Below are 16,439 nucleotides of genomic sequence, written 5' to 3'. Positions count from 1 at the left end.
ACTGTTTATAGAAATTAGGAAGCATGGGCTGTGAAAGAGTAAAACTGTACCTCTATGGATCTGCCTTCTAAAGAACAGCTTTGTTTTGACATTTTAATTGCTATAACTAATCACTTTTAATAGACAGCTTGTGCAAGGAAATAACATATCAATGCAAATCCCATGTTATTAGGGCACTACTTTTCAACTGGTTCTGAAAGATGATGTTTTAAAAAAAAAAAAAAAAAAAAAAAAAAAAAAAAAAAAGTTTGTGTCTTACTCCAGAAGGCATGAGTAAGATTTATACCAACATAGTGCATTCAAGGAAAATTGGAAAGCGGTACATATTAATACAAATGAGCCTCCCTGTAGCACTTATTTTTTTATTAAGAGTAAAACAGAGAAAAAAGCAATAGCAACATGAGGTTTTGTTTTGTGAATGGAAAATGTGAGTGTTGCTCAGGTTCCATTGCTCAACAGAAATTTCCCTTGTATAACTGAATAATTAATTTCTCCATTCACCATGGATAATGACATCATGGTGTGTATGTGATAGTTAATGCTAACATGGCAGCTTTCAGGACAAAACATCCCCATCCACACTGAAAAATAGTTTGGTAAAAATATGCATTTACTTTTTAATAGTAAAATTAACATGTAATTTCCAGTAAAAAAATACACTTAATTGAAATGGTTAAATATTATGCAAATAAAATAAATAAAACATTTGTTCATTTATTTTAAGTAAATTTTATTTATATATTTCTTGTAAGAGAGCTTAAAATAATTACTTAAATCTTACCACTGTAAAAAGTAAACATTATCTAAACATAATTTCTTGGTCCCAATTTAGAAACATCTGCTTTCACAAATCATTTATCATCTTTACTACTAAATGGCCAATAATAATCATAACAATAATCTAAGGTCTTAAAGGCAACACAAAACAATAAATATTGAAACAACCTATCCATAACTCTCAAAATTTCAGTTATGCAAAGACACATTAAATTGAGTTAAAAAAACAAACAAACAAACAAAAAAAACCCCACGCCCCCACATTATATGACTTTATTACTTTAAACTCTACAAGACTATTCATTTAAACTTTATGTGACTTTTAATTTCCATCCTTGTCACTAAACATATGCAAAGAAAACAGCATGTGTGCAGCAAGCTCATGGTCCTCTTCTAGTCAGCATGTGTTGATTTGCGCATGTATGAGTCCAGTTGTTTCAAGTAAACATTATTTAATTTTTTTTCTAGTTTTGAGAACATTTGCAAAATAATACAAATAAGTAAAATATACACTTTGGGATTTAGCCACATATATACATTAATTTATTTAGTACAGAAATTAAAGCATTTAAGCAATTCTAATAATTTACTTTTGTCTGTAAGTTAATGTAATGCTTTATTTTATTATAAATTTTGATAAATAATAAGAATATTTCTTAAACATGAATTCTATAGTTTAGTACAGAGCCTTGATTAGGAAAACCTTTTCTTATTACTTTACTACTCTTGCTTAATTTATTAGGCCATTTCTGTTGTATAACTCATAATGGTAGGCATATCAATCTATTTATTCTGTGCTTGATAGTGTATTATTATAGAGACATTTGGCCCTCCATTCATCCTTTGATGAGTTTTCTGTGGAGCATGGCATCCGTCCAAAGACTACAGTGAGTAAACGGGCACCTGTCTTTCGCAAAAGTGTTAGCTTAGCAGTTAAGCTTCTAAAAGATCTCATAAATGGGAAATCCTGTCTGACCGCCAGAAAGCTGCTGCTGGGCCCTTGATCAAGGCTTTCATCCCTCAACACTATGATTGGGATGGAGTTTTTCCCAGTTGTAAGAAGCTTTGCATGAAAGCATCACTGAAATTTCCTAATGGGGACCTGCAAGGATCCTAATGAGCTTTTTCCTCCATGTGTGTCAACAGCAGCCTCAGATACAGTGTACAGAGAAACAAAATGACAGAAATCACAATAATTGTTTCCCATTTAATCACAAAAAAGCATCAACCAACATCTGACTTTGGTTAGGAAAGTGTTTTCTTTTTATTTTGAATGTTTTATTCATTATTGATTTAATGTGTTTTCCATCCATACCATTTGTATACAATCATACCTCTCCATTATGATCAACATAATCCCAACAAAGAAACTTGAATAAACAAATTACATCATTGTGAACTGTAAGCACAGAAGATCATTTTTTTGTATCGCAACTACAGAAAAGAGAACACTGTTAACCAGAAACACAAAGTATCTCAACTAACTGCTCAATAATTCTTATCTCTGCAATAACTACATCCCTTTATTGAAGCGTTGCCTCAACATACCAGTTCATATGAAAAACAGCAAATCACACAGCACTCAAAAATCCTTACTTATACTATTACTCATTGTTTCTGTCAGCCATTACAAATTTGTTACTGTGTATAAAATATGTTCAGAACATGAGGCCACAAAGCAGCCCAGACTCCCGTGCCTTCATAAAAGACATGAAAGAATCTAGAAACAGAGAGTGAGGGAAGTACAAAGCACTCTTTGTTTACATAGAGGACAAAGCATGGTGTGTGGTGTGAAAGCATAGTACTCCAGGGAAGCTCCTTTAATTTTAATTCAATGCATCAGGATGGAGCTCATTGTGAGAGCTGGTTTCCCAAACACGAGTTAAACACAGTCTTAGTTAACTTCCACAGTCAGTGGTGATCTTTTTCTCTAAAAGTTAAGAATAATCTAAAAACAGGAGTCATAAACAAACCTGTCTTAAAGCATGTGTGCAGCAAGAGAATTTAAAGGCTGTCCAACATCCATCGGCATTTGCTCCATATACAGTTTCAGAACGTAGTTAACTTAAATGACACACACTTTGGGCTTTAAAATGAAACTTTTTTCAGGTGACTCCCTCATAATTTTTTTTTTTTTTTTTTAGAAGTGCAAGGTAGTTGAGGAATGTTCATTTGCAAAAGACTGATGTAAAAAGAATATTGTATCAAAAGGACATCTATACTGTAGCAATGCTTCAAAAATGCTTAGCTTTGGCTCTGTGCACAGTATAAACGAATGACAATACTATATTTGAAGGCCGGAAAAAATGACATTCAAATGATAGGGGAAAAATAATTTAAAAGCTTTTTATCCACAGTAGCTTGAGACATTTTTGCTGTTGCCCTTCTGCAAGTGCTCCTGTTGAAACTGCAAATTCAAACATGGAACACACTCCCAAGTCAGTCCTGGCACAAATGAGGTATGGCACCTTAAATGAGGCATAGCAGCAATGCAAGTTTGTTGAGGTGAAAAGAAATGCAGCAAGATAATCAACATGTTCAGTATGCTATAATCTTCTGATCAACAACAAATGTTCTCCCACTGCCCAGGTTAAGATTTACATCAGACTATTTACACTGTTAACAGATTGACAATCTGATATGTTTGTTTCAATTAAGCTAAGCAAAGTTATTGGTGGAGGGAAATCAGCCACATTGCCCACTAGTTCTACGTTTTATGTGCATTTAAAAAAAAAAAAACTTCAGTCCATACAACAGACTCTCTGTAGTAGTCATTACAACATATGAGCCATATAATAATCTGTGCAAAATGCCACATATTTCATGTGATAATCTTTTCCTGGAGAAAATAAGGTAGGAGACAACATTATAGAACAGTGGTATAAACCAAAATACTGCACACTTACAGACAGAAGTAAACAGCTCTGTTAGACTGGCATGGCATCAACACAAATTTTTATGATTATTTTTGTAAATGAACACTACTGAAAAGTATCCCTTCAGCATCATATTGCACAGCATCTTCTTCTCTGTATTCTTTTCTCACCATCCAAACATTTGGGATTTTTTTTCTTATATAAGAAAAATGTTTCACGGGTTGTTGGTTTTGCAGTCTGAGAGTGCATTTTGGCAGTACGGCGCATCCGTTGGGGGACAGTATCTGTGTAGTACCAGTCACATGCCTGAGGCTCCAAGGCCCATAGCAGCTGTGTGGCTCATGCATGGTAATGTCTGCACAGCTTTTGGGAAGTCATGGGCCATGATGCGGCCATTCTCCCCACCACTGCTGTTGCCACTCATCCGGGTCAGTGTGGTGCAGCGCATGGCATCATTGATGGATTGCTGGGATGAAGACATGGGCAGAGTTAGACACAGTATGAAAGTGTTGCATAAATGCTGGTTTAGAAAAGGATGCTAAAATATGATTATACGTATTTGTTTAATGCCACATAAAATACAGGGGAAATTATGTTTGAATAGTTACTGTAGGGAGGTTTTTATAAAAATATTATTTGTCAGTTTCTTAATAAAACTGCTTCATTCCTAAATCTATCCCCTTACTGTAAAAATCAGTTGAAAAATCAGGAACCTAAGGCAGAGGAGGAAAAAATGATGTGGCTGTTTTTGGGAGTTGCCAAAAATGTATATGGTTATTTTTTTGTTCATAATGTCATAATTTTATAACTAATACTGACAAATTAATTTTAGAGTAATTTTTTTCTGTTACAACAAACTGTTAGACTGATTACTACTGCGCTTTGCTCAGCATAATGCTAATCAGGGTTTCATCTCCAATTGTTTAGGAAACTAGGGCTCCTCCAAAACCATTGGATGACAATATTTTTTTGAGAAAAAGAGTTTAGAATTTCAGCTTTTGTTTCCTGGTATTCATATGTACATGTCACAAAATGATAGCATATTTTGTATCAGACCACCCAATTTGTAGGTCTGAAAGAGGCTGCAGTAAAAGCCTGGAAAACCATCAACAAAGAAGTTACCAATAATTTGGTGATGTCAGTGAGTCTCAGATTTGATGCAGTTATTGCAAGCAAGGGATATGCAACCAAATGTTAAGTGTTATTTACTTTAATTAACTTCAAGACTTATCTGTTCCTATACTTTTGCTTGTCTAAAAATTGGGTGGTCTGATACAAAATGCATCCAGATGTAAATACCAGGAAATAAAAGTTGAAATCCTAAACTCTTGTCTCATATCCATATATTGACCTTAAACCCAAATGTCTTTAGTGTATAGCACAAATAAATGAATTGGCCTTGCTGTTCCAATAGTTTTGGTGGGGATTGTAATTTCTGTACTTTTTTGTTCTCTTTTGCACTGTTTTCTGTACTCTGTCATACATTGCAGTTATATATTCAATGCGAATTTACAAGAAAAAAAGTTGTATTTTGTTTTACCTCATTCTATTAACATGAAACAGCATCCTGGCTCTGAAACGTATGAACAGACTCTGGGCCTAGATGCTGTTGATAGGCAAGAAGCATTTCCTCAACTGTCTACAACTGAGCAGAATTCTTCATCAAATTTATGTGTGCAGATTTGACTGCATAGAATGATATATGAATGAATCTGTGTCTGATTCATGTTGTATGGCATCAAAATGAGTGGTGATTTTGCAAATAAAGAATCAGCTTCAGTTGAACAAGCCTCTTCCCACTAATCCCTAATTTACATGTCATATGGAATGCTTTTTTTTTTTTTTTTTTACCCTCATTTACCATTTATCAATTTCCATGAAACACCCTAATTTATGCAGGTGGTCCGAATGTGAGCCAATAAAATGAAAACATTCAGCAAAATACAGTTATCCAAGATCTGATGATGATATGAGGAAAGAAGTAAACATGGAGAGGGTAAAAATAAAGCTGACTTCGAGGTGCTGATGTCCATGGTTGCTGTAAATAAAAAGTCATTTAAATGTGCTCTGTTTCTAATAACACTGTTTACTTAATCACTAAAACGTATTAGTGTACCAAAATGAAGTATTGTTGATGTAAGGAATAACACAAGACAGACTGTGCTGTTATACAAAATTAATGCAAACCTTGGGGGTGTGATGTGGCACGACATACAAGCGTGCCACTATTTTGAATAACAGAATGGTGGAGTGCGTTATTCCGCGTACACCACAGTGATTTGCCAACGATTACAATGTTTCATTTATTAATGAATGACATGTTGCACATTTTAATGCTTCATAGTTAGATTTAATGTTGTGGAAAAGTTACTTCCTTCAATTATGTTGATAATATGCCGTACAAGTCCTTGTGAATGAGCTGTAACCATGTGATGATCTCTAAGCATATCTGAATAGCACAACTGCCTAAGCCTCTGCATCCAGGTCAGCTCTTTCTGGTGCTTCTTGTTACTTGTTACTCAATTAAACTAAAGATCCATGTCTGAGTCATTTGATTCACATAAATTACATGTTGACACTAACCCCCTTTACTTATATTTTAATACAAGGTTCCCAAGTACACAAGTGTGATTATCAACTTCATTTGCTATGTTTGTTAAACAGGTATTATGTACTATTCTAACTTACTATGCTTGCTATATTTATTGATTGTAATAATTTTGATTATTTAACTGAAAAACAAGCATTTTTCAGCTGAGTCTGATCTTACAGATGAATATGAATATGGACATTGTGGGTGGACTTTGGGTCTGCTTGTTTTATCAGAATTGACCATATGTAGCTTTGATGAATAAAGACCAATGTGAGTGCTATGAATTACCGGAGGGAAACCTGGACTTCAATTCCCAACAGCCACTGCACCTCTGCACGACCATCACATGACCACCTGCACCTGACTCTCACTCTGGTTAACGAGCACCAGTGTGTACATAGTCTCTGTTTGCACCTCACTGTTTGTCTGGCTTTCTTTGGCTCATACTGTCACGTTATCGTGTTATGCACTCTTGGCTCCTAGGCATTGGTTTATGTTTGTTTTATGTTTTTTATGTACATAGTGTCTTTTCTGATCTTTATTAAACTTTAAATCTGCATGTACATCCTTCTCTGCCTCCATAATTGTGACAGTAAGAAGTACTGTGTTTTTAATTTTTTTATTATTATTTTTTTAATTGCTTTCATGGAGCTGCCAGTTCACTTTAAGCAAACCTAGAGTGCTGGATGGCACATTGTGTCATTGCATATATCCAATCCGGAAATGATTTAATCACACTATATTTCAGTGTACTGGGAGGAGTAAGTTACACACCTGATGCAGACTAATTTGTTTGCTCAGAGAAATTCAGACACTTTCTTAATATGAAATATGAATGGATATGAAATGTGAATCCTGTAATCAAATTAACAAACAAAAACATTTAAGTATATTCCATTATATTGTGTAATTCCTGTCTAACTATGTCAGGAGTGTTATTTAGGGTAATTGCCTGTAATAGAGTTATTGATCACAAGAACATGTACTGAGGTATCTGTAGATGATGTTTATGCAACTGACAGTGCTGAGAGGATGAAGATTTGCATTTGATATTTAAAGATCAGTAGAATAAGATAAATTAAAACAAGCACAGTTTAACTCAGATCTCAGATAGTTACAGATTAGATCTTGAGATCTAGATAAGAAAACAGATGATATATTTAAGGAGAACTTCTGAGTGGATGCCATATTTAGCAAGTCTTTGAGTGCCAAATTATGGGAAAGCAGACATGCTGTCTCTTTTTGAATAATGAGCAGTCATTAGTCTAGATGGGAATAACTATTTTTTTTGCAGATACAGTTGAACACATTCTCTGAAGGGAACAAAGGCTATGTTATGTGCATTTAATATGGCTGCTTTGTACAGCCAGAATAGCTAGCGCACAGAGGGGTGTGATGGACGGTACCTACGATAAACAATAACACGAATAGAAAGAGAATTAGGAAGTGAATTCAAAGAGAGAACCACAGCAAAGACAGTGAGGAAGGAAGTGAGGGCAGAGGGAAAAATCAGAGAGGCAGAGGAGAATGAGAAAGGGGGAGAGAAGAGACACTCAAAACTATTGACAAAATGCAAAAAGAGCATACAAAAATACAAGTGTGTGTGTGTGTGTGTGTGTGTGTGTGTGTGTGTGTGTGTGTGTGTGTGTGGTGGGGGGAGCTTGTTTCATTCCTGTTTGCCTGATGGTTCTTTAAATCTGAACTGTGTGGCCACTGTATAGGCTGTAACTGTGCAGCTCAGTGTAAGTGGACTTTAAAGCAGGCCGAGTAGAAACCTTCATCCTGTAAGACTCAGTCCTTGACTTGTAGCAGAATTCCACCAGTGCCACCAGCATGGCCAGGCCCAGGCCCCCGATTAGAATGTAAAAAACTCCGGCCACATTACTGAGACTCAACGCACTTGTCTTGTCCTACAGGAGGAGATAGAGTCATGTTACAGGAGAGCAAGGAAAAAGCCAGCACATACAGTGCACTCCACTAATATTGGGCACCCTTAGTAAATATGAGCAAAGAAGGCTTTGAAAAATTGTCTTTATTGTTTAATATTTTGACATTTTGTTCAAAAGAATTCACAAAAATACTCTGCTCTCATGGATATCAAACAATTGCAAACACAAGTTTATAAAAATATATATCTTTGTTAAATATAGGTGTGCAACAATTATTGGCACCCCTATGAATTCATATGTGAAAAATATAATTGAAGTATATTGCCATTTATATTTTAATTTTTTTTTAGTTCACCTGGGTGACTAGGAACAAGAAATTGTTCAACCATGACTTTCTGTTTCACAGGGGTATAAATTAAAGTTGGGGTACTCGATACCAGACTCAGACTCAAGTCCAATTATGAACAAACTCGGACTTGTCATGCACTCGGGAAAATTTGTACTCGAACTTGACACAGACTCGGACATTTTGGATTCGGAAATTCTTTCGAGGACAGTCGAGTCTGCGTCACGTGTCATTTCTTACTTGAATACTACTGATAGACCTGAGAAAATGTACTGTTGTCGTGTCATAAGATTTTAGTCATATTGCCCACCTCTAAATATTAGCATTTGGCAATTCCGGTCTTGAATTTCACATAAAATGTGAAATGTACTTCTTAATGTAGTAAATATCATAAACCCTGATTTTTTTCATTTCAGGAATTAAAATTGAAATTACAAGATGTTATAGTGGTATATATATATTTTTTTTACATTTATGTTGCCATTGGTTTGTGAAGTTTGAAATGTTAATTTGACAATTTAATTACTTTCTGGACTCGGCTGAACTCGACTTGATCTCTGCCATTAAGGACTCGGACTTGAGTCCAACTCTCCCCTTTTTGGACATAGACTCGATTGGTTAAGGACTTGGTCTCGACTTGAACTCGACAAAGGTAGACTCGGACCCAGCACAAGCATAAATATGAGGTAACACATAGTACAAATTCCCTTAGTCATTCATAACAATGGGTAAGACCAAGGAATATAGCTGTGATGTGCGGCAAAAGGTTGTTGAGCTTCACGAAATGGGAAGTGGCTAATAAGAAAATAGCGCAATCATTGAAAATGCCCATTTCCACCATTAGGGCAATAATTAAGAAGTTCCAGTCAACTGGAATAGTTATGAATAAACCTGGAATTGGACGTGTGTCTATATTGTCTAAACGCACTGTGAAGAGGATGGTTCGAGTGGCCAAAAAGTCTCCAAGGATCACAGATGGAAAATTGCAGAAGTTAGTTGCGTCTTGGGGTCAGAAAGTCTCCAAAACTACAATCCGAAGTCACCTACATCACCACAAGCTGTTTCAAGAAAAAAACCTCTACTCTGATCCAAAAACAAACTCAAGCACCTTTAGTTTGCCAGACACTTCTGGAACTACTGGAGTTTGGGTTATATGGAGCTTTATAGCAATAAACACAGAAGTGGTTTTGGCGCACACAGAGAGGTAGCCATATGGAAAAGTACCTCATGCTCACGGTTAAAAATGTTGGTAGCTTTTTAACGTTTTGAGGCTGTTTTTCTCCAGAGGAACTGGACATTTTGTTAGGATACATGGCATCATGGACTATCAAATCTCAACAGATATTAATGAAAACCTTACTGCCTCTGCCAGAAAGCTTAAAATGGCCCATGGTTGGATCTTCCATCAGGACAATGATCCAAAACATATGTCAAAATCAACACAAAAATGGTTTACTGACCACAAAATCAAGGTCCTGCCATGGCCATCCCAGTCCCCTGACTTGAACACCATAGAAAATTTGTGGAGTGAACTGAAGAGGAGAGTCCACCAGTGTGGACATCGAAATTTGAAGTTATCTGGAGAGATTCTGTATGGAGTAATGGTCTCAGATCCCTTGCCATGTATTCTCCAACCTCATCAGGCATTATCGGAGAAGACTCAGAGCTATGATCTTGGCAAAGGGAGCTAGCACAAAGTATTGACTAAAAGGGTGCCAATAATCATTGCACACCTATATTTAACAGAGATTTTTCTTGGACAATCCTGTGTTTTGTTTGCAATTGTTTGAAATCCATGAGAGTGCATTATTTGTGTGATTTTTTTTAAAAACAAAAGATCAAAAGGTTAAACAATAAAGACAATTTTTCACAGCCTTCTTTGATAATATTTAGCAAGGGTATCAATATTAGTGGAGGGCACTGTATACTATATATGCATTTCAGATTTGGACAACAGACACAGACAAACACACAGTACACTTACAAACTATACACAGTATACACTTACATACACAAACCACAACACATTCACTTTTTCTTTCTTACTGTATTTATCAGTCATACAAAAATATGCAATACATACACTACTCACAAGCAATACTGATTAAACTGAACAGATATTCATGTTATTAATGAATGAGAGTACATTCTTCAGCAATGTTTCTAACAAATTATGTTTTAAGAATATATTTGTTTCAATTATTGTCTTCTTATTTTGGTGGTTACCATTACTACATGCCAAATTACATGCCAATATTTGGTTATGTTTTATATAATTATATACAGGTAATTATTTCAGGGCTGGATACCAATGAAGGTCAGCATACATCTTGGGATAAAATCTGGTTGTAAATGGTCAAATGGAGTCTTATTTGGGGATACTGGGGTGATTATTATTAGAAGATATTAAACCATAATCACATTTCTGCCTAAGAGCCATGTCTCAATTAAAAGAGAAAAGGGGATTAGTTCATACAGTCATGTGAAAAAAATAAGTACACCTCATGGAAATTGTTGGCTTTTCTGATATATTTGGACACGTAAGTAAACATTTGATTATCTTTGAATCAGTGCCTATTAATGAACTTGATATACTTGGAGATTAAAAAAAAACACACAAGAGATTTTTCAATCATTTATTCAACATAAATATCAATAGATGTGATATCCTTCTGTGGAAAAAATAAATGTACCCTTGGCCTCAGAAGCTAGTATTGGCCCCTTTTAGCAGAAATAACTTGGTGTAAGTGTTGTTTGCATAATTGTCCACCAGGCTTGCTGGAATTTTTGACCACTCTTCCATACAATATTTTTTGATGTTTGAGGCTTTTCTTGCATGTACTGCCTGTTTCAAATCCCCCCACAACATTTCAATGGGATTAAAATCCAGTCTTTGACTAGGCCATTCCATAACCCTCCATTTCTTCTTTTTGAGCCATTCCTTGGTGCATTTGCAAGTGTGCTTAGGATCATTACCCTGTTGAAAGTTCCACTTTCGGTTCAACTTTAACTTTCGGACAGATGGCCTCACATTATCTTCAAGCACTCTTTGATATGATGCAGAATTCACATTTGAATAAATGAATGCAAGCTATCCAGTCCCTGAGGCAGCGAAGCAAGCCCAAACCATAACCTTTCCACCACTGTGCTTCACAGTTAGTATGAAGTGCTTCTCCTGAAGTGCTTTGGTCTCTACCAAACATGTCTGCTATTACTGTGGCCAAACAACTCTATATTTGATTTGTCTGTCCAGAGCACATTTTTTTGTTAAATTGTGAAAATTACTACAAAATATCAATGTCATGTGTAATTTGACAGAGTATATCACCTTTATTAATAGGCACTATTTCAAAGTGGATGTCAAAAAAGCCAACAACTTTCATGGGGTATACTTATTTTTTCACACGACTGTACTTGCTCTGTTGCTTGTTCAATATAATAATAGGGGGCTGTGTGTGCCACTTGTCTGTGTCATGCAAGTGTGTGGTGAGACATGTGACCAGGGACCATTTCCATATGCTCCATATTCACATTTAGTCCACTAGGCCTGTCTGGACAGCTTTGTAGTGATACTGTGGCATGGCTTTCATGCTGTCAATAATTAGACCATTATTTATACACTGTATAGTATTTTTTAATATCTTTTATTTAAACTACACAAAAAAAGAAATAACACATTTAAGGGAATGTGTAGAAGTGAAAACTGCAACTAAATTCACTGCTTGTGCAGTGCACAAAGAACTTCTGAATGCAGTATATTATGTGCTGCTAATTAAAACCTAACACAATTAACATAAATCTGTGGAAAAGCATGCATAAATGTTCACCCTGAGGCTACTGCATTAGGTTTAGGAATCTTATAATTTAATGCAACACTTTAAAGCCCATAGAAGAATAAATGGAGTTAATGTGAGCCTGCAGAGCAAAGTCTAATTCACTTTTTTTTTTTTTTAAACAGTGGGTATGTAGCAGCTGCTTCTGCTTTTGTTTGTATATGAAATAAGAAAACCACAATTAAAAATTTCTGTATTTTTTATCCTTCTTTGTTGCTAGTTGAGTTTAGTTTGTCTGAAGTGGCTTGTTCATTGTGTTTCAGCATCACTTGATTTAGAAAATAACATAATAAGAACATATACTCAGTATCAATTCAAGTGTTCTATACAATTTAACTATACCATTTGACACACATACAAACACATATTTTAACAACTAGTGATATGCAATTTTACTCCTAGCCATGATCCATTGCTCCCTGCTGATATTACTTCAGGCAGCCGGCAAGCTGAAAACACTCTGCTGTGTCTTATCTGCCTGAACAGGGTCAAATCAGACATCTATCCACTCTGTATGAAGCATTCAATTTAAAAAACCGTTTTAAATCAAAGAGTGTGTATTGAGCTTTTTGGAAACCCTTTAGGAATTTTTTGTCAGAGTGTTGTCTCAGTGTGAGCTTGCCGGTTACCCACCTCCCTGTGGTGCTGGATTTTTACCCGCTAGGTTTGTCACATTGGGGCTGACCTTGGAATCACCTCCCCCGCTGCCGCACTCGCCCTTGTCGTACCACCATTTGTTTTTCAATTTGTCCAACAGGCCCTGCTCGTTCAGTTTTAACACTGCCAGGTTTACTCGGTTTCTTGAAACAATAAGACAACAGTGTGGTCAGAGGCAGTTTCAGGTAGAGTCATCACCCACTGTTCAGCAATGCTTTGACATGTTAATTAATGAAGGATGGACTACAGTGTTGTTGGTAGTGATGTTTTGTGAAAGATGAGACATAGAAATTGAATATATTAGCTCAGCCGCAGATTTGCTTACAGTCGCGGTTTACGTGCTTATAGTCACTGATTTTCCCCCTTTCATGATTAGAGAAAATACTGATTCCTGAATATGGTGATCTGGACAATTAAAGACATTTGTTTTAAAAAAATGCTTATGGGTCCCTTAAGATTAGAGATGAAGTAGTAGTTTAGAGTTAAATATTATAGCTTAACATTATCTCTGTAATACACATAGTACCATTAACGGGAAAATACCAATTATTCTCCAAACATGTCTTCAATGTTTATCTATATCCACCCACCCATTGCACAGAATTCATAGTTCAAAGGCACAGTCTCATATTTTATAGCACAGCATATAGTAAGGTGATCAGCTATACAAACAAACATGGACTGCCCCTGTGTCTGTAGGAAGTGATTTTGTCACTCAGTAAAACACAGCATGTTCTTTTGAAGGTGAGAAATGACAAATGACAGAAAAACAGAGAGAGGAATATGAGCCTGCAGTTTGATGAGAATTTGCTATACTTTAATTGACATGATTTTATTGACTGAATGTGGTGGGAAAGGGAGCTGATAGATGAGGATAAAAGGGCAGACACAAATCAGTTGGTTGGAGTTAATTGACCTCTTTTCTAGCCCAGAGTACAATAGTGAATATAGACAATTAAAATGTGCAAGAACAACCAAAATGCATTGAGTTGTGTTGTTAATGCATAAACCAAATTGCTTCATTACTTGTGGTGATGCTACTTCCCAACACTGCATACTGTACTAGATAAATATGACCATAACTTTGTGATACAGTTGGATAACCTGTTAAGCTAGGAAAACTCTACAGTATATCTGCCAGTCAATAAACATGGTTCAACTGGGGTCAATCCATTTTCATGGACAATTTTATTTTCTCTAGAACTAATGATGTGAAAGATGATGAAGATGTGTTACAAATTAAAATCCAAAAAATGCAATATGGAAACAATTACGGCATTATTGATGCAAAGTTCTACCCAACCATGTAGACTACATTCTACATGTTTGGAGACATGTCCAAGTTCATACTGGGGTGGGTTCATACCAGTTTCTTCCCTTGCACATTCCCTGCCTAGTCAGATGTTAGTCTATACCATGTGGAGCTTGGCCAAATAAGTATATGTGTAAACTGAAGTCAACTAAAGCAGCATTTGGCTTACTTACTATCTAGAAAACAGCATACTGAATAAGAATTATAATAAATATAAGCTAATATTCAATAAATTAGTGTCACCGATAGATTTGTGGAGTGTTAAGTTAAAATTATGTGATATTCATTCAAAATGCAACATGCTATGTTTAAATAATGAAATGTCCTGCTGCTTAAGTGCACAGACAAGCACTTGTGTTTTAAGGTAGTGGTCTAGATGCTACTGAAAAATCAAATCTTGGACACCACTACTCAAGAAAACAGACAAAAACAGACAACCTTGGAGGTATGAAATACATGTAAGTAATTCTCATAATTTGAAAGTGGTGCTAGATTAACCCAACAGGGCTATATAACCCATCTTTGAATACAAGTAACTTTCCCAGAATAAATACTGATGTAACTTATGGAGCTAAGTCACGAACTTTGAATAATGCCCATAGATTGTATAATGGTAAACCTTTATGTTTTGTGTACTAGGTACACATTTTTATGCTAAATAGTTCAACCAAAAAATTATCTTTGAGTTTATCAGTGAAGAGCAATGACGGTCTGACTGAGTGAGTCTCATGCAACCCATACTTTAGATAGGATGACCCTAGAAGGAGCATGCTAACTGTCTCTCCATCCATCACAGCACTATGTGGAGGCAGACTCCAAATTCATTTATCAGACTCTGCACCTCTCCCTGAAGCAGTGATGACTGATAATGAATAAAAATGTACTTCTGCTTTGCATGGCATGTTGAAAACAGGTCTTTTTTTTTTTTACATGATGTAGCCAATGTCATTCTCCCTCTGTCTTTCACTCCATGTTCAAATTTCTATAAGGTGACCTAAATATAACAGTACAATCGCTAGGAGGTCATTCCCCCAAGGAGCTTTTCTTATTACAGGGAGGTAGAGTTTATTGAAGTTATTTTAGCAGCACTAAATTGCCCTTCTGAGCCCCTTTTGCACTGAACTGGATATAGTATCAGCAGTGGTGTCTTAGTGGCATGAGGTAGTGCTACAAAATGAATGATACTGTGACACTGATGTCATCATAGTGTGTGTATATACAGTATATGTATCAGTATCTTAATGTCACTCATAGCTTGCATAAGATTAAAATTTGAAACACATAAGAATGAAATAAGAAGTAGGGATGGTAAAGAAGATTGGTAATGACTAAAGCTATGCCTACTGTTAGCTTGGACTGAGTGATGCATGATCAGTGCTTGAATGCAGGACACTAGTATTGATTGCCAGCATGCTGAACACAAGTTCTTTCTGAAATGTATGCCACCCTTTCTTATGCAAGGACTTGCGATTAATTCTTTAAAAATCTCAGCTCTTGGTGAGAATTGCATCTGGGCTGATTCATGCATGCACACACACACACACACACACACACACACACACACACACACACACACACACACACACACAAAAACCCCCACACACATCCATCATCCACCCACACATGCCACTGTGCTGCATGGCAATGGAAGCTACATGCTGCAGTCTCATTGTAATGTGTTAAGAAAAAGGAAACTTATTTTGTTGCTTGTATACTGTCAGTTAAATAATGTTAATATTCTTTTAATTTTAATATAAACAGCTAAAAGGCCAAAAGTATCTTCACAGTTAAATTGTGGAATTAAAACATGGACACTTGCAGCATTTGCAGACGTAATTCATAGGCTCTTGGTAACAAAACATGTTTTGATAACTATCAATCCCTATTTCTGCTGATTCTTCTGTATGGGCACCAGTCTGTCAGTTTGTAGGCTATTAATTCATTTTTAAAGGCTGGTGTGAAGATAGACATAGTTGTCATGGTTATATTTATAATTTGTAATCTCATTTATATTGTTTAATTTAATATTTCTTTATATATCAAATGCAAATTAAATCAATAAAAGTATACATTACACCACCAAGTTAATTTACTTCAATCCACACATTGCAGTGATCTAGATCAAATGAGTAGTAGTGAGACTATGTTCAAAGTAA

The 16,439-nt window shown here is 35.8% G+C and overlaps 1 protein-coding gene across 2 annotated transcripts in view; it reads right to left on the bottom strand.

Moving 5' to 3' along the window:
- Positions 1-1,494: 1,494 nt before the first annotated feature.
- Positions 1,495-16,439, bottom strand: part of gria1a (glutamate receptor, ionotropic, AMPA 1a) — a 145,851-nt gene continuing 130,906 nt past the window's right edge. Inside the window, exons 14-16 of one of the 2 annotated variants that reach the window (XM_017475174.3) lie at positions 13,000-13,114; positions 8,022-8,156; positions 1,495-4,119 (exon numbers count right to left, since the gene is read on the bottom strand). In XM_017475174.3, the coding sequence (XP_017330663.1) occupies positions 3,952-4,119; positions 8,022-8,156; positions 13,000-13,114 (418 nt within the window). In that variant the 3' untranslated portion in view covers positions 1,495-3,951. The remainder of the gene's footprint in view (positions 4,120-8,021; positions 8,157-12,999; positions 13,115-16,439) is intronic. The other variant, XM_017475178.3, reaches the window with a different exon arrangement.

Source organism: Ictalurus punctatus, chromosome 8 (genome assembly GCF_001660625.3).
Source record: "Ictalurus punctatus breed USDA103 chromosome 8, Coco_2.0, whole genome shotgun sequence".
Classification (NCBI taxonomy): Eukaryota; Metazoa; Chordata; class Actinopteri; order Siluriformes; family Ictaluridae; genus Ictalurus; species Ictalurus punctatus.
This window is presented reverse-complemented; position numbering and strand designations above follow the sequence as displayed.